At 36.6% G+C, this 27,074-nt stretch overlaps 1 protein-coding gene across 1 annotated transcript in view; it reads right to left on the reverse strand.

Annotated features, from left to right (window-relative positions):
• Positions 1-27,074, reverse strand: part of EPHA6 (EPH receptor A6) — an 868,715-nt gene that overhangs the window by 240,914 nt on the left and 600,727 nt on the right. Inside the window, exons 9-10 of the mRNA XM_057546076.1 lie at positions 26,221-26,291; positions 22,344-22,469 (exon numbers count right to left, since the gene is read on the reverse strand). Of these exons, the coding sequence (XP_057402059.1) occupies positions 22,344-22,469; positions 26,221-26,291 (197 nt within the window). The remainder of the gene's footprint in view (positions 1-22,343; positions 22,470-26,220; positions 26,292-27,074) is intronic.

Consider the following 27,074-nt stretch of genomic DNA (forward strand, 5'->3'; position numbering starts at 1 on the left):
GTTTGGTAATTGCAATCATTGTTGCTTTTTTGTTGTGGTCATCCATGTACAATGCTTCGTGTCAGTCTATTTATCTCTTGTAAAAATAAAATACAGTGTGTGTGTGTGAAAAAAAAAAAAAAAAGACCCACTTCAGACCTAGGGACACATACAGACTGAAAGTGAAGAGATGGAAAAAGATATTCCATGCAAATGGAAATCTAAAGAAAGCTGGAGTAGCAATTCTCATATCAGACAAAATATACTTTAAAATAAAGACTACTACAAGAGACAAAGAAGTACACCACATAATGATCAAGGGATCAATCCAAGAAGAAGATAAAACAATTGTAAATATTTATGCACCCAACATAGGAGCACCTCAATACATAAGGCAAATACTAACAGCCATAAAAGGGGAAATCGACAGTTACACAATCATAGTAGGGGACTTTAACACCCCACTTTCACCAATGGACAGATCATCCAAAATGAAAATAAATAAAGAAACACAAGCTTTAAGTGACACATTAAACAAGATGGACTTAATTGATATTTATAGGATATTCCATCCAAAAACAACAGAATACACTTTCTTCTCAAGTGCTCATGGAACGTTCTCCAGGATAGATTATATCTTGGGTCATAAATCAAGCCTTGGTAGATTTAAGAAAATTGAAATTATATCAAGTCTCTTTTCCGACCACAATGCTATGAGACTAGATATCAATTACAGGAAAAAATCTGTAAAAAATACAAACACATGGAGGCTAAACAATACACTACTAAGTAACCAAGAGATCACTGAAGAAATCAAAGAGGAAATTTTAAAAAACCTAGAAACAAATGACAATGGAAACACGACGACCTAAAATCTATGGGATGTAGGAAAAGCAGTTCTAAGAGGGTAGTTTATAGCTATACAAGCCTACCTAAAGAAAGAAGAAACACCTCAAACAAACAACCTAACCTTACACCTAAAGCAATTAGAGAAAGAAGAACAAAGAAAACCCAAAGTTAGTAGAAGGAAAGAAATCATAAAGATCAAATCAGAAATAAATGAAGGAAACGATAGCAAAGATCAATAAAACTAAAAGCTGGTTCTTTGAGAAGCTAAACAAAATTGATAAACCATTAGCCAGACTCATGAAGAAAAAAAGGAGAAGACTCAAATCAATAGAATTAGAAATGAAAAAGGATAAGTAACAACTGACACTGCAGAAATACAAAGGATCATGAGAGATTACTACAAGCAACTCTATGCCAATAAAATGGACAACCTGGAAGAAATGGAAAATTCTTAGAAAAGCACAACCTTCTGAGACTGAAACAGGAAGAAATAGAAAATATAAACAGAACAATCACAAGCAATGAAATTGAGACTGTGATTAAAAATCTCCCAACAAACAAAAGCCCAGGACCAGATGGCTTCACAGGCGAATTCCCTTAAACATTGAGAGAAGAGCTAACACCTATCCTTCTCAAACTCTTCCAAAATATAGCAGAGGGAGGAACACTCCCAAACTCATTCTACGAGGCCACCATCACCCTGATACCAAAACCAGACAAAAATGTCACAAAGAAAGAAAACTACAGGCCAATATCACTGATGAACATGGATGCAAAAATCCTCAGCAAAATACTGGCAAACAGAAACCAACAGCACATTAAAAGGATCATACACCATGATCAAGTAGGGTTTATCACAGGAATGCAAGGATTCTTCAATATATGCAAATCAATCAATGTGATAAACTGTATTAACAAATTGAAGGATAAAAACCATATGATCATCTCAATAGATGCAGAAAAAGCTTTTGACAAAATTCAGCACCAATTTATGATAAAAACCCTCCAAAAAGTAGGCATAGAGGGAACTTTCCTCAACATAATAAAGACCATATATGACAAACGAACAGCCAACATCATTCTCAATGGTGAAAAACTGAAACCATTTCCACTAAGATCAGGAATAAGACAAAGTTGTCCACTCTCACCACTATTATTCAAAATAGTTTTGGAACTTTTAGCCACAGCAATCAGAGAAGAAAAAGAAATAAAAGTAATCTAAATCAGAAAAGAAGGAGTAAAGCTGTCACTGTTTGCAGATGACATGATAGTATACATAGAGAATGCTAAAGATGCTACCAGAAAATGATACGAGCTAAGCAACAAATTAAGTAAACTAGCAGGATACAAAGTTTATGCACAGAAATCTCTTGCATTCCTATACACTAATAATGAAAAATCTGAAAGAGAAATCAAGGAAACACTCCCATTTACCACTGCAACAAAAAGAATAAAATACCTAGTAATAAACCTACCTAAGGAGACAAAAGACCTGTATGCAGAAAACTATAAGACACTGATGAAAGAAATTAAAGATGATACAAACAGATGGAGAGATATACCATGTTCTTGGATTGGAAGAATCAACCTTCTACCCAAAGCAATCTACAGATTCAATGCAATCCCTATCAAACTACCATTGGCATTTTTCACAGAACTAGAAGAAAAATTTCACAATTTGTATGGAAACACAAAAGACCCCGAATAGCCAAAGCAATCTTGAGAAAGAAAAACGGAGCTGGAGGTATCAGGCTCCTGGACCTCAGAGTATACTACGGAGCTACAGTAATCAAAACAGTATGGTACTGGCACAAAAAAAGAAATATAGATCAATGGAACAGGATAGAAAGCCCAGAGATAAATCCACGTACCTATGGACACCTTATTTTTGATAAAGGAGGCAAGAATATACAATGGAGAAATGACAGCTTCTTCAATAAGAGGTGCTGGGAAAACTGGACAGCTACATGTAAAAGAATGAAATTAGAACACTCCCTAACACCATACACAAAAATAAACTCAAAATGGATTAAAGACCTAAATGTAAGGCCAGACACTATCAAACTCTTAGAGGAAAATATTCGCAGAACACTCCATGACATAAATCACAGCAAGATGCTTTTTGACCCACCTCCTAGAGAAATGGAAATAAAAACAAAAATAAACAAATGGGACCTAATGAAACTTAAAAGCTTTGTACAGCAAAGGAAATCATAAACAAGACGAAAAGACAACCCTCAGAATAGGAGAAAACATTTGCAAATGAAGCAACTGACAAAGGATTAACCTCCAAAATTTACAAGCAGCTCATGCAGCTCAATATCAAAAAACAAACAACCCAATCCAAAAATGGGCAGAAGACCTAAACAGACATTTCTCCAAAGAAGATATACAGATTGCCAACAAACACATGAAAGAATGCTCAACATCACTAATCATTAGAGAAATACAAATCAAAACTACAATGAGGTATCACCTCACACCAGTCAGAATGGCCATCATCAAAAAATGTACAAACAATAAATGCTGGAGAGGGTGTGGAGAAAAGGGAACCCTCTTGCACTGTTGGTGGGAATGTAAATTGATACAGCCACTATGCAGAACAGTGTGGAGGTTCCTTAAAAAACTAAAAATAGGGTTTCTCTGGTGGCACAGTGGTTAAGAATCCGCCTGCCAATGCAGGAGACACGGGTTCGAGCCTTGGTCCGGGAAGATCCCACATGCTGCGGAGCAACTGAGCCCGTGCACCACAGCTACTGAGCCTGTGCTCTGGAGCCCGCGCGCCACAACTACTGAAGTCCACGCGCCTAGAGCCTGTGCTCCTCAACAAGAGAAGCCACCGCAATGAGAAGCCCGCGCACCACAATGAAGAGTGGCACCCGCTTGCCGCAACTAGAGAAAGGCCACGCACAACAACGAAGACCCAACGCAGCCAAAAATAAATAAATTAATTAATTAAAAAAAAAAACAAACTAAAAATAGAACTGCCATATGAACGAGCAATCCCACTACTGGGCATATACCCTGAGAAAACCATAATTCAAAAAGAGTCAGGAACCACAATGTTCATTGCAGCTCTATTTACAATAGCCAGGACATGGAAGCAACCTAAATGTCCATCGACAGATGAATCGATAAAGAAGATGTGGTGCATATATTCAATGGACTATTACTCAGCCATAAAAAGAAACGAAATTGAGTTATTTGTAGTGAGGTGGATGGACCTAGAGTCTGTCATACAGAGTGAAGTAAGTCAGAAAGAGAAAAACAAATGCCGTATGCTAACACACATATACGGACTCTAAAGAAAAGGGAAAAAAAGTGGTTCTAAAGAACCTAGGGGCAGGACAGGAATAAAGACACAGACGTAGAGAATGGACTTGAGGACGGGGGAGGTGGAAGGGTAAGCTGGGACGAAGTGAGAGAGTGGCATTGACATATATACACTACCAAATGTCAAATAGATAGCTAGTGGGAAGCAGCTGCATAGCACAGGGAGATCAGCTGGGTGCTTTGTGACCACCTAGAGAGGTGGGATAAGGAGGGTGGGAGGGAGATGCAAGAGGGAGGAGATATGGGGATATATGTATATGTATAGCTGATTCACTTTGTTATAAAGCAGAAACTAACACACCATTGTAAAGCAATTATACTCCAATAAAGATGTTAAAAACAAAAGTTATCTGTAATAAAGTAGTGGTTAATAAGAGCATGGGCTCTGAAACCAGCGTACTCTGGGGCTGAATATGGCTTTATTATGTATAAGCTGGTTCATTTTGACCAAATAATTTAATCTAAGTCTTAATTTCCTTGCTTGTAAAATGGACATATGTAATTCTTGTGATTGTTAGCATTGTGAGGAGTGAAAGAGATGACAAGTAAAGCCTGTCTCAAGCTTATACACTTTAGTAACTCTTGCTTATTATTAATATCAAAGAGAGACTACCTTTCCTGATAGGATGAAGCAAAGGAGGAAAACATGATAGATTCTGGCAGGAACAGATTATCAGAGGTTTCCATTTAAATAAAGAACTGCATTAGACTACATGGAAAGCCCATATGCTTCAAGTTCTAAACAATCCTTACGTAACACACTTTCCCATCCTGTGAGTTCATTTATTCCACCCTGAAAGCAATAAATGAGGGGCTAAAAATGATCATAAATTCCTGCCTTGCTGCTGTTTCCATCTTTCAAAAAGTTATCAGGAACTGTTACTTTGATTTTGTTCTGAATAAAGCCCTTTGAAGTGTGAACTTGGGAGAAACTGATCATTTTAATTTTAAGATACCTAACAGCCTAGGAAAAAAGCCTTGTCCATAATTGTAGATGTTAAAGTTCAGGGTGGCAGTTTAAAAAATTGTCTACAGATTGAGTACAAATTCATGTTCGGAGATTCTATAAAGAGTGAGGGATAGGTATCTATAAAATACAGAATTCCAACAATGCAAACACAATTATCCTAATAAAGAAAAAAATTAGAAAGTGTACTAAATAATTGCTGCACAGGGAGCTCTGAGCTTAGTTATTATAAAGACACACAGCTAAATTGTAAGGCAGAAAAACTCAGGGATGACACTGGAAAGGACGATAATAGTACTGCCTAATCTAATTGAGATGGAGAACGACCTGGATAGTTTAGGAAAATTCCCCTGTATAAACTTGATGAAATTTAATAGGAATATTTATAAAGTGGGACTATGAGAAAACATGTAAGTTTGAATAGATAGACAATATATATGGTTTATATAGATATACAGTGTGGCCATATAAATAAAATATAGCCCAGCATCATAAAGTCAATTGAACAAGTATAGAAATAGGCCTGGCTTAAAAGCAACTCATTTGAGAAAGACCACTGGGGATAAGCTGGTAGTAAACTGTCCCTGTGCCCACAGCGTGTGTCAACTCTTCAAAAAGCAAATGCAAACTCAGGCTGCATTAATTGAGGCCTAGAAGGAATCGTGCTAGCCCTTGTTTCTGCACTGATTAGAAAATATTTGGAATATTGAGCTCAATTCTGAAAAGATTTAGAGAAAAACTCTAGTTCTCCACAGGAAGGTTATCAGAATGATGAAGTAGCCAGAAAGCATGTCAGATGGAAATGGTTGTAAGGTTTAGACAATTTAGGCAAGAAAGAAAAGATTTATGAGGTTCACATGTTGTCTTCAAATATTTGAAGGGTCATGGAGTAGTGCAGAAGAAGGCTTAGGTTTACTTTGTATACGTTCAATTTTGCAGAACCAGTACCAGTGTGTAGTGTTTTAAGATTATATACAGGGCTACAAGGAAGCATACTTTTACTCACAAAGATTCTCGATTTATTGGAACTGCTCCTAAGGAAGGGAATAGTCTTCCTGGTGAGGTAGTGAACACTTTCACTGGCAGTGTTCTGATAAAGGGTGGATGGTTAATTAGACTCTATCTCATCTGCTTCTCACAACAATTATGAAGTAGAAAGGCATTTTCTTTTTATTTTTATTAGTTGCCCAATGAAAGCAAAAAACATTCTTCTTTTCTTTAATCATTTTACACTTTCTAAGTCATTAAAAATTAAAACTAAAAAGGCACTAACCATTACTAATAGCTAAGAAGCAGGACTAGAGTTATATTTGCTTTAAGAAAAAGGAAAATCCTAGGCTTTGAAGAGAAATTAGGTATAATAAAGAGCAAGTGTCACCCAACTCTAAAATCTCTTGAAATTGCCCAAAATTCCTCTTCACAATCTCCACACCTCTTATTCTATCACTTCTCTCTCCCCCTGTCTAAACTGCGTTTTCTTCACTTTGGCATTCCTTCTCTTTCAAATGCCATCTCCCTAATGCAATCCGATAGACTAGTTTGCAGTTATCTCCAGATTCTCTGAATTTCAGTAGTGATTTATATGTATGTTTTGCTCACTTAAGATGCTGCCTCTTTCTATTTGTCCTTTCTGTCTCCTTTCTACCTTATATATTAGACTTTCCTTAGCTTCCCTCTTGAGCCCGAGTTCCTTTTTTATTCATTTTTGTAAACCTCATAGTACCTACTTATAGTTGCTAAATAAGGAAAACATGAATATCATTCATTAGGAGTGCAAAGCAAAAATGGTCTTGGAGACAAAATAGTAAATAAACTCATGTTATTCAAACTAGGCTTGAAAAATAATGATATTTTTTAAACCATCAGCTATATGGTGTATTGTAAAACATGACTACAAATTCCTCCCAACTCTGTATGCATGCTCCTTTGCAATGTGACTTTGTTGCTCTTCTCAGCAAGAGGTAGAATCTGTTTCTTCACTTTGTTACATTTGGGCTGGCCTTATGACTCGCTTTGACCAAGATATAGTGTCAGAATTATGTTGTAGGAGTTCAGAGCCAAGGTCTAAAGAGGTCTTACAACTCTTTTTCTCATCTGCTTGAAACACTACCTTGAGATGTCTAGCCTGTGGGTGGAGGTGAAGCCATATGGAACAGAGATGAATCATCCCTGCTTAGAACCCCCTAGACCAACCACCTGACAACAACATGTTCAGTTGAGCCACCATTATGGGAGTGACCTCATGTGAGACCAAAAGACAAAACCCCCAGCTCCACCTGAGCCCAGCCCAGACTGTTCACCCATAGAATCATGAATAAATGAAACAATTATTATTTGAAGCCATTTAGTTTGGGGATGGGTTGTAACATAGCAATAGATAACCTGGACAGGCTACAAAGACAAAAGCCATTAGTTAAATACACAGACAATTAGACTGAGAACACAAGTATCATTACGGGAACAATCAACTAATTACCTTATGCTAGAAGAACTATAGTGTGACATAAGCAAATCATATAATCATATAATTCATATCTTTCTGTTCACCAATGTAAGAATGCACATGGTCTCTCAGGCAGCATTATTGAGTGTGTGGCACTATTAAATAATTGTAGAACATAAACAACCTTTTACTTCTTTACAAGAGAGAAATTTAGAACTGTATCCAATTTTTATATGAATTTATCCCCCAAATGTATTTTTAATAAGAGTCTGCCATCTTTAATACATTCATATTAAACTTAAAACTCCAAATGAACTTCAAGTTTGGAAGTTTACTATATGAGATAGGTGGACTTCGAAGATGGCCTGCAATGATCCCTGCATCCTGGTATTCATGCCCTTGTGCAATTCCCACTGTGGCCTAGACCTAGTGTCATATTTATAGCCAATGCGATAAGGCAAAGTGATGTGATGTCACTTCCACGATTAGGTTACAATAGATTGTGATTTCCATCTTGCTAGCAGACTCTCTTTCTGGGTTTAATGAACTAAGCTACCATGTTGGAGAGGTCCACGTGGCAGGAATCTGAGAGTGTTCTCCAGCTAACTGGCAATGAGGAATTAAGGCTTTCAGTGCAACAACTCTCAAAGTGTACCTTGATAGCAGCCATATAAATAAGGTTGGAAGTGTATCCTTGCCTATTTGAGCCTTCAGATGAGACCACAGCCCTAGGTGACACCTTGATTGCAACCTTATGAACAACCTTGCAGAAGCTAAGCCATGACTGAATTCCTGACCCATAGAAGCTGAGATAGTAAATGTTCTTGCTTTAAGCTTTAGGGTAATTTGTTATATAGCAAGAGATAACTAATATACTATGGTAAGGGATAAAAACTGTTGCTGTTGATGTGTGGGTCTTCTTTTTTTTATTTTGGCTCTTAGCCTTAAGAGAATGTATCATTATTTTAATTTTTTCTTTGTATATAAGATGTATCCAGTCTTCCCCTATCTTCTTGGAGTACTTTTTTGAAAATAGGTGCCAAGTTTCCTTCATTTCATCAAATATTTTAACAATATACAAATTAAAGAAAAAGCCAAAGGGGAAAAAAGTTTGAAAATTAATCAGTCCCTTGTAAGTTATAAAAATTTTTCAAAATTACTTCATCTGTTATACAAATGCAGTACAAGATAAAATCTCAGTGTAATCTTTTCTGTAAGATGTTATATTTCACTATGTGAATGCAAAGGCATATAATAAGTTCTATAATTTTGGTCTAATTCATCAAGTAAATTATTAATATAAAGTATTTCAACTACTATAATTCACAATTGTCCTCTATAAATTTGTTCTTTTGTCTTATTTTTATATACTTTGTATATAATATGCATTCGATTTTATATTATATTGTGTTGTACTTTAAATTCCATATTAGGATTTTTGTTTATAACCAGATAGACACAGTCATTTACGATAATTACTTGGAAATAATTCTATATCCTTTCATTCATTTATTTACTCATTTGTTTATTTATTTAACAAGTATTTCTCAAACAACTACTATGATGAGGCAACTTGTAAGATTGAGAAATGTATATGTGAGATAACAAATGTACACTAAATGGCCCCCCAAAATAAGACGTAGTGTTGAAATGTAAGTAAAATAAAATTAACTTAAAGTCTATTAAAATTGATAAGTTAACCTAAGTTCTTAGATGTGCCAGGAATAAATTGATGACTTATTTACAATGATTTTACATTAAGATATTGAAATAAATTTCTTTTGTTAAACTCATTTCATTGTATGGCTTGTTTAAATAAAAAATAAACACATATATGATAATTATAATCTCACAAGATGTAGGAAAAATTAAGTTTTGAGTTTCTTTAATTAAAAACAAAAAATAAAAAAGAAAAGCATTTGTTGAGATGGGCATAGTTCTTACTGTACTGACAAAAATGAAACTTCATTTTTAATTACTAATTTTCAACGAACTCTGAAAATCATAGGTATCATTCCAGTTACCTAAGCCATTAGCTTTTGAATTTTTCATCAATATGCAATATTTTAATATTTGACACCATAAAATATGTTGAGAGTTGGGCACAGAGTGTCATTCTTCTTACCCATGTTAACTGAATATAAAAGCTATATCTCTTTTTAACCTAATAGTCGTTTTCACCTTTTTACTGAGTGTCTATAGCATGACAGGTCCTCAATATGTGTCATCTCTAACTCTTACATGAATCCTGCAAAATAACTATTATTATTATGAATCTATTTTCTAGATAAAGCAAATTTCCGAAAGATCAGTAAATTGCAGAAGGTCACTGAGTGAATTAGTAGCAAAGCTGTGATTCAAGTCTGCATCGGTGTGCCTTCACTCTCTGTGTTTTTAATTCATATCATAATGTCCAGGGAGAATGGACTGCAAAATAAAATTCATATTTTATGGCAAAACAAGCAAAATTTAAACAAAAATTCTTCTCTGCCTTCTGGCCTCCTTTCTCCCACCACTGTGCATTGTGTATCTGCATTATCGACCAGACCTCCTTCATGGGCAGAAATACCTGCTCAACCATAAACAGCAACATTCACCTAGCATCAACAAGACAGCTTCTTAAAAGATAACTTTCCTTCTTGATCTTGTAAGGGGTCACATGACCCACCATGATGATGCTTAGATCTGGATTATGTAAACTTGTCAATAATAAGTAATTTGATCTACAGCCATCTGTCTCAGAAAACTTATATAACTGTGCCTTGACTTCTATCAGGTGGAACAGTTCTCAGAGCTTTCTGAGATGCTCTTCCCAGGTTAAAATCCTCAAATTTGGCTCGAATAAAAATTTCCATTTCTTTGTTAGACTGACTGATTTAATTTTTTGTTGACGGGGTAAAGCCCATCTTTCATTACATCATTTGATTTAGAAAACTATGGAATTCTTGAGTAAAAAGCACAAAATCCTGCCAGAATCTGTTTTTGATCCTACTTTCAGTCTATTGGTTGGGCAAAGGAGTTCCCAAGAATAGAAAAGAAAACGAATCTGACCTCTACCATAAATCCTTTAAGTTTAAAGACAAGGACAAAATTTGTATCCGATAAGATCATCTCATCTAAAGATAGAGGAAATGAGCCATAAAGTCAAGTTACTCTTTGTAAAAAGTAAATTGTGCAACCGCATCTGGAATACTGCCTACGTTTCTCGTTGTCATGTTGCAAAAAATTATACTATAGCTGTAGAAGAGGAACAAAAATAATAAAGGGGATGAGAGAGTTTAAGATAACTAAAATTAATAGATTCTGAAGTACAGAGAAGAGGTTGGCTGAGGGATGGCAGGGGAATTAAGAAAGGCACATAAAGCAAGCATTTTGCTTTGCACATTATCATGTGCAACTATGACCTCAAACGGGAAAGGCAATAAGGGAATCAAATATTAGGCTGAATAAATCACTGAATTGACACTCACTTTTTATATCCTTTTTGTTGTCCTTTTGACTTTCTTTTACCTGCAGATGATTGCTGAGAAACCAACAGCTAAAAGTTCCTGACTTTTCAAGGAAGAGAAAAAATAATGGTGACAGTAAGCCAGGAGAAGACAAGGCTGATAGTGGAGGTGGTAATGAGTTTTGTATAGATAAAGGGACAGAATATGAATGATGGGGAGATATTATGCATTTCCGTTGAGACTAGGGAAAAAGGGAAGGTCAAATATAAGAAGGGTGGCCTAAAAGAATATACAAATCAATTTTCACTGCAAAGTAAAGGAGCTGTTACAGTGGAGGATTACTGGACTGAATGTCAATATTATGACATAGTATGAGTGTGTTTCATGTTTGGTAATTGCAATCATTGTTGCTTTTGTTGTGGTCATCCATGTACAATGCTTCGTGTCAGTCTATTTATCTCTTGTAAAAATAAAATACAGTGTGTGTGTGTGTGTGTGTGTGTGTGTGTGTGAAAAAAAGAATAAAATACCGAGGAATAAACCTAAAAAAAAAAAGAAAAAAAAAAAAAAAGAAGGGTGGCCTATGGGCTTAGAGACATGAGAACGATTTTTTTCAGTGAAATAATGTTTCAAAATATAGATACTGTGCAAGTTTTTCATAGAATGGTTTAGGTTCAGTACTACCCTGAAAAAGAAATAGCCTTCCAATGACCTTTTATAGCCTATGATTAAAATTTAGTTTACTAGTTTTCTCATTATCTCTCAAAATATGTGTAAAATAATGATTCTACCCTAATCTGACTTGGCTCTCTTAGCCTGGGAATTTCTGTTTTCCTGTTTCTGTTTTCCTCTGGCCACAGTATTTCATTTTATGATGCAAAAAAGTCAGAGGAGATAGATGATCTTTATCGTCTCCTATGCAACAGAGCTACTCACTTCATTTAAAAGGAAATATGCATTTTCATGGAAATTCAGGCCTGTATTGATGAACAAAGAAAGATAAACTGCCACTATTAAACATAATAGTGATATACAAAAGAAAAAAGTCCTAGAAAACACATTTTAAAAAATAGTAAAATTTACACTGAAAGATAGGATATATATTTTAAGAATATACATACAGCCTAGATATTGGATAAATTAAATTTTCCAAGGATTTGTCACATAATATTTGGATGGTTATAAAGTTGAAAATCCCAGGACAAAGGTTGTGGAAGACAGGTTGAATACATAGGTCTTTGATAAGCATAGTGACTTAATATGAAAAAACTAATTAGCTCAGTGTCTTTTTATAAGTAGATATTAGTCATCTAATAAACATTTTTCAGTGGACATGTTAAGAAATGTCCTAGGTTAGGTGTGATATCATTTTCCATGCTCTTTTCTTTCTTTTAATGTGACTATTTTGGGGTTCATTTTTTAATAACGCATTTAAGAAATACTTAATGATTATATTATATTTCTCCCAACTGGAAACCTGAAAAGCATTCTTAACTATTACTTTGCCAAAAAACATGGAGGCCTTGCAGATTTTTCCTCAGCAATGTATTGTGAATCTAGGCATCCTTCTCTATTGCTACTCTCAGTGTCTTAATGGGACCTGATATCTTTCATCCGACAATTATCAAGACTTGATATCTTGCCTCTCTTTCCCATCTTCCCCACAACACTCCCCCTCTGTACAGCATCCACATTTCCCCTTAAGTCCTTTAATTTACAATTCCAAGGGGAACAGGAATATCTAATGCACACAGATGATAAGGAAAGGGAATTTGAGAAGAAACAATCAAATGGGTGGGGAAAAAATAAAGAATATGATGCAACCAGAGGAAAGTATTGACAGTAAAAAGTTGGGCAAGTAACCAGTTGTGCAATTATGTTGATGAGGTTCAGGGCGGGCTGCCCCAGAATGTGCCACTTTGGCGCGAGGAGTATTTTGAACTGAAGATAATCGAGGCCCAAGAGATGCAAGGAGAGCTTTATACCACCCCCTTAATTGCCTAAAACCACTTAGACAGAGGGTCTGGTCCAGGAAGAGAGCTAACATCAAAGATAATTACAAAGACTAAGAGCTAGGTGCCTAAGCTTGCAGGGGGCGGGGGGCAGGGCCTTGAGATCAAATTCGTCTGTGCCCCATTGTCTCAGTAAGGCTTGGCAAACATTTGCTTACCAAACATTTGCTCTTCCTATCCTCCTATGAATTGTCTTCCTTCCTTCTGAAACCCCAAACCCCACCCCCTTCTTCTCAGCTCAAAATGGCATATAAGCTTCAGTTGCCTGCCTGTCAGTGAGAGCCTCTCATTGCCTTTGTGGGGCTCCTGTAGTACATAATTAGATTTTTTCCTCCTGTTAATCTGTCTTACGCCAATTTAATTAACAGACCAGCCAAAAGACCCTAGGAGGGTAGAGGAAAGTTCTTCCTCCCTTACAATGTCATGGATTTTAGAAAACTCTATTAATTCCTTGTTTGACTGAACAATGTTTTTTTCACACTGCTGCTGAGCTTTAGGAACATGACCTAACGGGGTTAAGTAACAATAGAGTAGTACAGGCCAGGGGCACAAAGAGGGAAGTTATATTACAATAGCTTTTTCTCATAAAGCATTTTTATTTTTATGATTTTTCTGAAGATAGTAAAAGATCACTTAGCATATTGTTTGAAAGCTGAAATAGTCAAAGATGAATAATTATAAAAGGGACACTGATGTTAATCCTATACACCTATACATCTTCTATCTTTGTCAAATAAAAGGAATCCCATTATGACATACTAGAGTTTAGACAGAGTAGGGAGGCTGTGATATTAAAATAGTCTCTTTAATAGTTATTTTATGCTTTGGCAATATCTGTCATACTTTTTTTCAGGATAAAATTATATTTTGGTTAAAAAAACCCAAACACTAAAGATAAACTGAATTTATTTGTTTTGCTAACTAAAGAATGTCACTAGCACTAGCCATCCAGCTCTATAAGGACTGAGTTATTAGCCACTGCAGCCACTGACCTTTAATACACCCTGAAAGGAGTTCAGGGCACAAATCAGGAATGAAGGCACTCTGTGTTCTGGGAAAACTGGCAGAGCAAGTCTTCAGCTAGTTAGATATTTTCTGGAGAAATTTTTTATGAACCTGGATTCTTGTACCTTCCCATACTTAGAAAAGCACTAAAACCATTAACTAAGATATCTGTTCCTCCCTCATGACTATGACTAGCTGCAACCTTCTACCAAGATGTGAGATGTGTGCTTGGTTGCACGTATCCCACTTGCCAAATCCCCCCTTACCTCTTTGGAACAGTTTCTCAGAGCTATCTGAGAGGCTGTCTCCCAGAGAATAGTCCTCAGTAAGACAATGAATGAACTCAACTCGCAGTTTATAAATTGTGTAGTTTTTTTTTTTTTCAGTTGACACTTCGCACACCTCAGATACTTGCTTTTTCTCTCTCAACAGATTTCAGACATTGGTGTTTAAAATATGCACAAAAGTCTACAACAAGAAATACTTCTCCTGTACCTACATGAGTATGGAACAATGCAGTATGAAAGGTCATACCACTGTTTTCTCAGGGGCCAGAGGAAGAAAGCCAAATATAGGGTGCAATGGAATTACTCAACCTCCTCTCTTTTCTATTCCTCTGCTGTCTTAAGAAAAAGAACCCCCAAACTAAATGGGTATAATGCAATCACTCTTTTCAATTATGCCTTTAATGCCTTTGACGTACTTTATGTTCAGCAGAAGAGAATAGAGAATCTGGTTCCATTCCAGGTTCTCAATCTTTCTGATAAGACAACCTCTTTGGCTGTGAGCATTAAGATTTAAGTGTATAGGACCCTTGTGTCAGCTTTCAGAGGGAAAATAGGCCATAGAGGAGATGAGATGATCCATGGTGCATAAGGAGTGAAATGACATAAGGAAGGGCTCTCTCCAAATTTCCTGGAATTCTCAGTGTAGTGCTAGCTCTCTGTGAAATAGTCAGCTTCTTAGTTGTAGTCACCCAGCGCCTTGAGTTTAGAGTGCTCTGTTGTTTAATGTTCTGTTGTCACTGGCTTGATATTCTTAATAGTCTTTTTAACAAGGAACTCTACATTTTCATTTTGCACTGGTCCCTGCAAATTATGTAGCCAGTCTTTCTGGCGAAGAAGAGTTTTGAAAGGAAGAAAGCCTTTTGGTGTCTGCAAAGACATGATATCCAGCTGGAATGGTATGTTCTGCTCTCTCTAAAGGATTACACAGATATCCAGCATCTAGAGGAGGACAACACTCCCCTTCAGGATTCAGTCTTCCTTCTCTATTTAGTAGCACATTCCCCTCCCCTTTTTAGCTGCATGCATGGCTGCCCAGTCAGAAATTATATTTCCAAAATCTCTTGCATTTAACTATCTCCACGTGATTGCATTTGGACCACTGAGATGTGAATAGACATGTTTGCAATTTCAGGTTATTGCCTTAAAGACAGCTAATTGCCCTAAAGGCAAAGACAAAGAGCCCAAACTCTTTCCTTTTCCTTCTCATAGACCAAAAGGTAGATGTGCTGGTGACCAGCTTTGACCATTCAGAGGATAACATGCTAGGGGAAGGCAGAGGAAAGAGTAGAAGGAACTTGGGTCCTTTCAAGACCTTCTGGATGAGAGCTCCTCTGCCAGCATGGATTACTCACCTTGGGTCAAGGACTTGCAAGAGGAACACAATTATATTCTGGGGTCTCTTTGTTATATTGACTTGGCCTGTGCCCTAAGTAATGTACAGAAGAAATTCTTGCGGGCTGATTCATAATAAATGTGTATTTATCCAGAATAATTGAATAATATAGTGTTCTGAGTATTTGAATATGCTACATAGGGAAATTATTAGTTTGCATTAAAGTGATATAAAACTATATTGAGGAGAGAGGAACCAAGATGGCAGAGTAGAAGGACTTGCTCTCACTCCCTCTTGCGAGAACACCAGAATCACAACTAGCTGCTGAACAATCATTGACAGGAAGACACTGGAACTCACCAAAAAAGATACCCCACATCCAAAGACAAAGGAGAAGCCACAATGAGACGGTAGGAGGGGCGCAATCAGAGTAAAATCAAATCCCATAACTGGTGGGTGGGTGACTCACAGACTGGAGAGCACTTACAACACAGAAGTCCACCCACTGGACTGAAGGTTCTGAGCCCCATGTCAGGCTTCCCAACCTGGGGGGCCGGCAAGGGAAGGAGGAATTCCTAGAGAATCAGACTTCGAAGTCCAGTGGGAATTGATTGCAGGACTTCAACAGGACTGGGGGAAACAGAGACTCCACTCTTGGAGGGCACACAAAAAGTAGTGTGTGCATCAGGACCCAGAGGAAGGAGCAGTGACCCCAGGGGAGACTGAACCAGACCTACCTGCTAGTGGTGGAGGGTCTCCGGCAGAGGCGGGGGTGGCTGTGGCTCACCATGGGGACAAGGACACTGGCAGCAGAAGTTCTGGGAAGTACTCCTTGGTGTGAGCCCTCCCAGAGTCTGTCATTAGCCCCACCAAAGAGCCCAGGTAGGCTCCAGTGTTAGGTTGCCTCAGGCCAAACAACCAACAGGGAGGGAACCCAGCCCCACCCATCAACAGCCAAGTAGATTAAAGTTTTACTGAGCTCTGCCCACCAGAGCAACAGTCAGTTCTACCCACCAACAGTCCCTCCCATCAAGACTCTTAGATAGCCTCATCTACCAGAGGGCAGACAACAGAAGCAAGAAGAACTACAATCCTCCAGCCTGTGGAACAAAAACCACATTTACAGAAAGAGAGACAAGATGAAAAAGCAGAGGGCTATATACCAGATGAAGGAACAAGATAAAACCCCAGAAAAACAACTGAATGAAGTGGAGAGAGGCAACATTCCAGAAAAAGAATTCAGAATAATGATAGTGAAGATGATCCAGGACCTCGGAAAAAGAATGGAGGCAAAGATCGAGAAGATGCAAGAAATGTTTAATAAAGACCTAGAAGAATGAAAGAATAAACAAACAGAGATGAACAATACAATAATTGAAATGAAAAATACACTAGAAGGAGTCAATAGCAGAATAACTGAGGCAGAAGAACGGATAAGTGACCTGGAAGACAGAATGGTGGAATTCACTGCTGCAGAACAGAATAAAGAAAAAAGAATAAAAAGAAATGAAGACAGCCTAAGAGACCTCTGGGACAACATTAAACACAACAACATTTGCATTACAGGGGTCCCAGAAGGAGAAGAGAGAGAGAAAGGACCAGAGAAAGTATTTGAAGAGATTATAGTCAAAAACTTCCCTAACATGGGAAGGGAAATAGCCACACAAGTCCAGGAAGCACAGAGAGTCCCATACAGGATAAACCCAAGGAGAAACATGCCGAGACACATAGTAATCAAATTGGCAAAAATTAAAGACAAAGAAAAATTATTGAAAGCAGCAAGGGAAAAACGACAAATAACATAGAAGGGAACTCCCATAAGGTTAAAAGCTGATTTCTCAGCAGAAACTCTACAAGCCAGAAAAGAGTGGCATGATATACTTCAAGTGATGAAAGGGAAGAACCTACAACCAAGATTACTCTACCCAGCAAGGATCTCATTCAGATTCGATGGAGAAATCAAAAGGTTTACAGACAAGCAAAAGCTAAGAGAATTCAGCACCACCAAACCTGCTCTACAACAAATGCTAAAGGAACTTCTCTAAGTGGGAAACACAAGAGAAGAAAAGACCTACAAAAACAAACCCAAAACAGTTAAGAAAATGGTCATAGGAACATACATATCGATAATTACCTTAAACGTGAATGGATTAAACGCTCCAACCAAAAGACAAGGCTTGCTGAATGGATACAAAAACAAGACCCATATATATGGTGTCTACAAGAGACCCACTTCAGACCTAGTGACACATACAGACTGAAAATGAGGGGATGGAAAAAGATATTCCATGCAAATGGAAATCAAAAGAAAGCTGGAGTAGCTATACTCATATCAGATAAAATAGACTTTAAAATAAAGAATGTTACAAGAGACAAGGAAGGACACTACGTAATGATCAAGGGATCAATCCAAGAAGAAGATATAACAATTATAAGTATATATGCACCCAACATAGGAGCCCCTCAATACATAAGGCAACTGCTAACAGCTATAAAAGAGGAAATCAACAGTAACACAATCATAGTGGGGGACTTTAACACCTCACTTACACCAATGGACAGATCATCCAAAATGAAAATAAATAAGGAAACAGAAGCTTTAAATGACACAATAGACCAGGTAGATTTAATTGATATATATAGGACATTCTATCCAAAAGCAGCAGATTACACGTTCTTCTTAAGTGCGCATGGAACATTCTCTAGGATAGATCACATCTTGGGTACCAAATCAAGCCTCAGTAAATTTAAGAAAATTGAAATCATATCAAGCATCTTTTCTGACCACAATGCTATGAGATTAGAAATGAATTTCCGGGAAAAAAATGTAAAAAACACAAACACATGGAGGCTAAACAATACGTTACCAAATAACCAAGAGATCACTGAAGAAATCAAAGAAGAAATCAAAAAATACCTAGAGACAAATGAAAATGAAAACACGACAATCCAAAACCTATGGGATGCAGCAAAAGCAGTTCTAAGAGGGAAATTTATAGCTATACAAGCCTACCTCAAGAAACAAGAAATATCTCAAGTGAACAATCTAACCTTACACCTAAAGGAACTAGAGAAAGAAGAACAAACAAAACCCAAAGTTAGCAGAAGGAAAGAAATCATAAAGATCAGAGCGGAAATAAATGAAATAGAAACAAAGAAAACAATAGCAAAGATCAATAAAACTAAAAGCTGGTTCTTTGAGAAGATAAACAACATTGATAAACCATTAGCCAGACTCATCAAGAAAAAGAGGGAGAGGACTCAAATCAATAAAATTAGAAATGAAAAAGGAGAAGTTACAACAGACACCGCAGAAATACAAAGCATCCTAAGAGACTACTACAAGCAACTTTATGCCAATAAAATGGACAACCTGGAAGAAATGGACAAACTCTTAGAAAGGTATAATCTTCCAAGACTGAACCAGGAAGAAACAGAAAATATGAACAGACCAATCACAAGTAATGAAATTGAAACTGTGAATAAAAATCTTCCAACAAACAAAAGTCCAGGACCAGATGGCTTCACAGGTGAATTCTATCAAACATTTAGAGAAGAGCTAACACCCATCATTCTCAAACTCTTCCAAAAAACTGCAGAGGAAGGAACACTCCCAAACTCATTCTATGAGGCCACTATCACCCTGATACCAAAACCAGACAAAGATACTACAAAAAAAGAAAATTACAGACGAATATCACTGATAAATATAGATGCAAAAATCCTCAACAAAACACTAGCAAACAGAATCCAACAACACATTAAAAGGATCATACACTATGATCAAGTGGGGTTTACCCCAGGGATGCAAGAATTCTTCAATATATGCAAATCAATCAATGTGATATACCATATCAACAAACTGAAGAATAAAAACCATATGATCCTCTCAATAGATGCAGAAAAAGCTTTTGACAAGATTCAACACTCATTTATGATAAAAACTCTCCAGAAAGTGGGCACAGAGGGAAACTACTTCAACATAATAAAGGCCATATATGACAAACCCACAGCAAACATCATTCTCAATGGTGAAAAACTGAAAGCATTTCCTCTAAGATCAGGAACGAGACAAGGATGTCCACTCTCACCACTATTATTCAACATAGTTTTGGAAGTCCTAGCCATGGTAATCAGGAAGAAAAAGAAATAAAAGGAATACAAATTGGAAAAGAAGTAAAACTGTCACTGTTTGCTGATGACATGATACTATACATAGAGAATCCTAAAAATGCCACCAGAAAACTAGTAGAGCTAATCAATGAATTTGGTAACGTTGAAGGATACAAAATTAATGCACAGAAATCTCTTGCATTCCTATACACTAATGATGAAAAATCTGAAAGTGAAATTAAGGAAACACTCCCATTTACCATTGCAACAAAACGAATAAAATACCTAGGAATAAACCTACCTAGGGAGACAAAAGACCTGTATGCAGAAAACTATAAGACACTGATGAAAGAAATTAAAGATGATACCAACAGATGGAGAGATATACCATGTTCTTGGATTGGAAGAATCAATATTGTGAAAATGACTATACTACCCAAAGCAATCTACAGATTCAATGCAATCCCTATCAAATTACCAATGGCATTTTTTATGGAGGTAGAACAAATCATCTTAAAATTTGTATGGAGTCACAAAAGACCCCGAATAGCCAAAGCAGTCTTGAGGGAAAAAAACGGAGCTGGAGGAATCAGACTTCCTGACTTCAGACTATACTACAAAGCTACAGTAATCAAGACAGTATGGCACTGGCACAAAAACAGAAACATAGATTAATGGAACAAGATAGAAAGCCCAGAGATAAACCCACGCACCTATGGTCAACTAATCTATGACAAAGGAGGCAAAGATATACAATGGAGAAAAGACAGTCTCTTCAATAAGTGGTGCTAGGAAAACTGGACAGCTACATGTAAAAGAATGAAATTAGAACACTCCCTAACACCGTACACAAAAATAAACTCAAAATGGATTCGAGACCTAAATGTAAGACTGGACACTATAAAACTCTTAAAGGAAAACATAGGAAGAACACTCTTTGACATAAATCACAGCAAGATCTTTTTTGATCCACCTCCTAGAGTAATGGAAATAAAAACAAAAATAAACAAATGGGACCTAATGAAACTTCAAAGCTTTTGCACAGTAAAGGAAAACATAGACAAGACAAAAAGACAGCCCTCAGAATGGGAGAAAATATTTGCAAACGGACAAAGGATTAATCTCCAAAATATATAAACAGCTCATGCAGCTCAATATTAAAGAAAGAAACAACCCAATCCAAAAATGGGCAGAAGACCTAAATAGACATTTCTCCAAAGCAGATATACAGATGGCCAAGAAGCACATGAAAAGCTGCTCAACATCACTAATTATTAGAGAAATGCAAATCAAAACTACAATGAGGTATGACCTCACACCAGTTAGAATGGGAATCATCAGAAAATCACAAACAACAAATGCTGGAGAGGGTGTGGAGAAAAGGGAACCCTCTTGCACTGTTGGTGGGAATGGAAATTGATACAGCCACTATAGAGAACAGTATGGAGGTTCCTTAAAAAACTAAAAATAGAATTACCATACGATCCAGCAATCCCACTACTGGGCATATACCCAGAGAAAACTGTAATTCAAAAAGACACATGCACCCGAATGTTCATTGCAGCACTATTTACAATAGCCAGGTCATGGAAGCAACCTAAATGCCTATTGACAGAGGAATGGATAAAGAAGTGGTGGTACATATATACAATGGAATATTACTCAGCCATAAAAAGGAACAAAATTGAGTCATTTGTTGAGATGTGGATGGACCTAGAGACTGTCATACAGAGTGAAGTAAGTCAGAAAGAGAAAAACAAATACCGTATATTAACTCACGTATGTGGAACCTAGAAAAATGGTACAGATGAACTGGTTTGCAGGGCAGAAGTTGAGACACAGATGTAGAGAACAAACGTATGGACACCAAGGGGGGGAAACCGTGGTGGGGTGGAGATGGCGGTGTGCTGAATTGGGCGATTGGTATTGACATGTATACACTGATGTGTATAAAATTGATGACTAATAAGAACCTGCAGTGTAAAAAAACAAACAAACAAAAAACCCAACTAATACTAAACTTTCTTTGGGTTATTTGTATGGAAATATGTTAATATAAATGTTTCAGACATTACATGAAATTTCTAAAAATCTTAACAAAACAAAACAACACAAAACTATATTGAACCTAATTTTATACTCAGTGAGTCTCAGAACACTTCTGGATCTTGCAGGACCTCAAGGTCATCACTGTGAATACTAATTATAGCATATGTCTATAGATGTTGGGTTTTAAGTAAATCTGTAATAACCTATGACAAACTCCTGAAGTTGCATTTCCAAAATAAATTCCTGAATCACTCTAGTTTCATTGTAATTTATCTCAGTACTGAAAGGATGACTACAGGATGTTAAAAATAATTTTTGTGGATTTTCTCATTGTTTGGAAACTAAATTTGGGCACTTGCAATACTTTTTAAAACAATAACATCATATATACAAAATAATTTTACTTCTCATTTTTAAAAATTTTTCAGTGACTAAAACTGCTAAGATTTAAAATAGTATGTTGATAAACCAGTTACAAAACCATTAAGGAATCGTAACTTCAAAAGTGTAGACTTTATGTTTACCTGCCCCAATGACTCTCTCAATGCGTATTCTTGAGGGATCGATCTCCTTTGCAAATTCATGGACTGCTAGGGATGGGTCTTCATATGTATCTGGATCTATGTAAGTTTTAATTCCTGGGAAGTGTACTGCAACAAAATAAAAGACTTAATTAGTTCAAGGGTATTCTAGTAATCACACATCTTGTGAATATTTGAAATGAGGAGTGACGTTCTAAAGTAGTCATTCTTTTTTTTAACTGAACTATAAATGACTCACAATATTATGTTAGTTTCAGGTGTACAACATAGTGATTCGATATTTTTGTACATTACAAAATGATCACCACGATAAGTCTAGTTACCATCTGCCACCATACAAAGCTTTTAAAATTTTATTGACTATGTTCCCTGTACTGTACATTACACACCCATGACTTATTTAATAACTGGAAGTTTGTACCTCTTATCTATTGGAGTATAATTGCTTTACAATGTTGTGTTAGTTTCTGCTGTACAACAAAGTGAATAAGCCATATGCATACATATATGTGTTTTTGTTTTCTTCAGGAAAATATCCAGAATTGGAATTGTTGGATTGCATAGTAGTTCTATTTTTAGTTTTTTTGAGGAACCTCCATACTGTTTTTCCAAGTGGCTGTACCAATTTACATTCCTGCCAACAGTGCATGAGGGTTCCCTCTTCTCCACATCCTTGCCAACACTTGGTTCTTTGTTGTCTCTTTGATAATAACCATTCTGACATGTGTAAGGTGATACTTCATTGTGGGTTTGATTTTCATTTCCTTGATGATTAGTGATGTTGAGCATCTTTTCATGTGTCTATTGCCCATCTGTATGCCTTCTTTACAAAAATGTCTATTTAGCTCCTCTGCCCATTTATTAATCGGGTTGTTTGTTTTTATGATGTAAGCATTCTTGTTAGTTACTTAAATTCAATTCTCTTTTCTATTTTTGTCTTACCCCCACCCACTTGCCACCCCATTAAAGCTTTGAATACTTGGAATCAAAATTTTATTTACCTAACTCTTGATGTAAAATGACCTGGTAATTTCAGAGAGAGTGAGCTGACAAGTTCCATAAGACATATTTTTATATTTCTGTAAAACGTTTAATCAGCTCACTTAGCCACTAGTACCCATATATTTTACATTTGATCTAGCTCAGGACATGGGGAAAACAAAGCATAAACCTTCTCCCCCCCCCCAAAAAAAAAACAAGCCCCTTAGAGTCCCTCCTGTACTCTAAGGCACTAGGTTTTCCTGAACTCGTGTCCCAGTCCTGTGGTCTCTCCCCTTCCAGAAACTCTTAGGCAGTAAAGCACAGACTCCACGGCACAGTGACAGGGAGGACCACTACGCTATGGAAACGGCCCTGCCCTGTGTTCTTGTAGTTGCTTCCATGGCCAAATTGCACATTGTCCTGGAAAGGACCCACTGTCTACCCTGGAGGGGAGGATAAGAATCAAAGGTCCAAATCTGGTCACTGACCAGATGTAGCTGCTCCTCTTTCTCTGGTGGGTGCTCACAGCCCACGGGCAGTTAGGAAGATGAATAGGGGTGGCTAGGTGGCTAGAAAACTGGATGTCTGGTTGCATATTAATTTGCAACTCCTTCAGTATGTAAAGTAGTCACAGACTGCCTGTGGATATTCCTCTGTTTTGCTCACTGGTTTCTGTTTTCCACATCAGGTTGCTAGCTCCTGGAGGACAGGAGATCATTTCTTATACATCTTTGCCTCTTTCCAAATACCTGAGGTATAGATTTATAGGCAATAAACACACAGCAAACCTTTACTGAATACGAATTAGTAAGGATTAAAAGATCAATGCTAAATTTGTGGCAGAGTAAATTATATCTGGTTTTGTTGCTTCTTAGATTTTGAAAACCATACAACACCCTGAATTAAGCATTGCCTAGGTCTCCTTAGAAACATGTTCTTGCAAGAATATCTCAAAAGCAAACAAACAAAAGGTAATAAAATGATTTTAGAGGAGGTGGTGAAGTGCCCATTATTAGCAGTAATTTGCTTCATGAGTTCTTCTATGCCTGTTGTCTTCTTTCATTACTTTTTGCCTCCTGTCTTCTAGTACTGGATATGAAAAGATTAGTACTTCCCAAAGGAGCATCAGTAAATCATATTTCCAGACAGATTTGACTGATTCTGAAATGCTATGCTTTTCTTGACTTCTCAAACTCAAGAATTTGACTTTAGATTGTAGGAAACAAGAACAGATCATTTGTACCTCTAGTTCATATTCTTAACAATATTTTTGTAACAGTAGGAGTTGTGATTTCAGATTGAATACTAGAATTTCAAAGGCTACTATGAGATGATTAGTAGTATCATGTTGATAACATTACTTTATGCACAGGTAACAGATGCCATTTATTAACTCATACATGGTTTTAACATTTAACCATTCAATAATTTAAAGTGATATACATTTCTACAGAATAAACTGATTAGTTAGTATCACTTTTTTTTTTTTTTTTACAATATATGTAGTATAGGAAAAAAAACCCCAAACTTAGTTTCAATTTTGAATATCTGGTTACTACTTATTCATGTCTTCTTAAACATCTGTTTGTTATCTTTCTTCTATTGTACCTTGGCTGCCTCAGGTTATTTTCATTGCTTCTTGCTGGGCCCATCTGGTTTAGTTTACGCTAAACTGCTAGTTGGAAAACAGGTAATAAATACCTCAGGAGCATCTTTTTCTTTTGCAGTTCAGTACTGAATTCACTGCAGTGAATCTTAGGGTTGCTCAGCTTAAGTCATTGGTCCAGGTGTCTAGATCCAGGTTTCTGCCTCTGTCTACATTATTTTCAGCTCATCCTTTGCCTGGTATCAGCTGTCTCAGCTCTCCCTTCCCTGCCAGGGCAGTGAGCCTCAAACTCTTTGTGAAAAGAACCACCTAGGAGAGCTTTCTGAAAATGCTTATGTCTTAGCCCTACCCTTGACCTTCTGAGTCTGAACTTTGGTGAGTAAGGGCGAAACATTCTAATGCAGCTTGTCCTCAGACCTCTCTCTGAGAAATCACATAAGCCTTAAAAATAGCCCTAAAGCATCCCCCTAGTTTATAATTTCCTCACTTAAATCCTTTCCGTTAGCTGGAGGGTAATATAGATTGAAAAGTCCCTTATAACTTGAGCTCAATTTGAAATAGAAGATGAGTTTAAATAGTTAAACAACTTGCCTCACATATTATCTCTATACTGTGGTTAATTAGAGAACATCCCTTTCTTGTTAATTCAGCATCTCATGCCAGAGAATCTGTCTTGACAAAGTAGTTTGCAATTTGGAGGTGGAGGTGGGTGTTGGGGAGGAGATGGTGGCAATTATCAAACCAACTATAGTGGTAATTATAGCTTGCTTGGGAAGAGATCCTTCAAATGAATATAACCTTGTAGTCAGCTCAAGGATTTCATACATATTCTAAGAGTTAAAGAGCTGATTTTCTTTTTTAGTGTTAATGAATTGTAAATTGATTTGTTATATGTTAAATGACAGTCCCTATAAGAGGGAGTAAGAATTCCTTAATATTTCTATGGCTAATGCTCCACTAAATAAAACCAACTAATGTTTTGGAGCCATTGTGAATGGTAAATAACTAGATATAATCAGTCATCTTGTATTTTTAGCATATTCAGTCTGTTGTGTTTTCCAGCAAGCAGAATTAAGAAAAAGGTAATATCATTTAATGAGAAGCAGGTGCAATTTCCACCAGCCGACCTAGAAACCAGATGAAAATTGTTAATGCTGAAAGGTTGGAACTGAATTTCTTTGGCTTTCACAATTCATGGATACATGTTTAAAAGGAACTCTTGAAGTGCTAGAACAGTAGAAAATCATGGAAGACAGTCACTGAACTACTTACAATGCCCATTCTGTAAGTCCTTTCTTCTCTTCTCTTCTGACTTCATTTTGGCCTTTATATACCATTGACACCTTTAAAAAAGGTAAATAGAATCTTACTTTAGTATTTATGCTGGATAAGAACCAATATTAATTAAAATACTTATCACCCATAGGTGAAAGTTATCATAAAGACCACTTTTAAGAACATATTTATAACATGTGAAAATACTCCATAAAAGCTTTTTTTTAATACATCAAAATTAGCCCCAGATAGGAATAAAATACTCTCAAGTGGATTGATTCATCCAAATGATAGGAAGCTTAGAAAATATTTAATAACAAGCAATAACCATCATGTCTTTCCTTATATGGTCTCTAATAGCTAGAGTCGATGAAACGCATTAAAAGTCAAAATGGAAAAATTGTTTTTGATTCAGAATCACAGAAATTTAGACAACTGTCTTCCAGTTTCAGTGCTAAACCGCGTTTTCTTTTTTTAATATTACAAATGTGGTGGAGGCATGTTCTGTTCTTTCTCGGAAGAATCACGCTCTGAAGAACAGGCAGGTGCTTATCTCCTATGACTTCTTCAACGTGAAAAATTCGGCAACATCCATATTATCTGACAGCTCATCAAGTTGCTAATTCCAAATGGTTAAACAGAATACATCTGTGGTGCACAACCCAATCTTTCAGTGTGAATTTGGTCTCAGATCCTATTGACAAGTTGCGTATTTATTCAGATACGTCTTATAATTTTCATAGAATAATTTCCAGTGAATGCTTCCCTAGCATAGTGCTTAAGAGATGCTCCAGAATGAATTATTTTATCTTATGTAATTGAACTTGTTTTTTTCCAGTATGTAGAATGTT

This window comes from Balaenoptera acutorostrata, chromosome 4, assembly GCF_949987535.1.
Source record: "Balaenoptera acutorostrata chromosome 4, mBalAcu1.1, whole genome shotgun sequence".
Lineage (NCBI taxonomy): Eukaryota > Metazoa > Chordata > Mammalia > Artiodactyla > Balaenopteridae > Balaenoptera > Balaenoptera acutorostrata.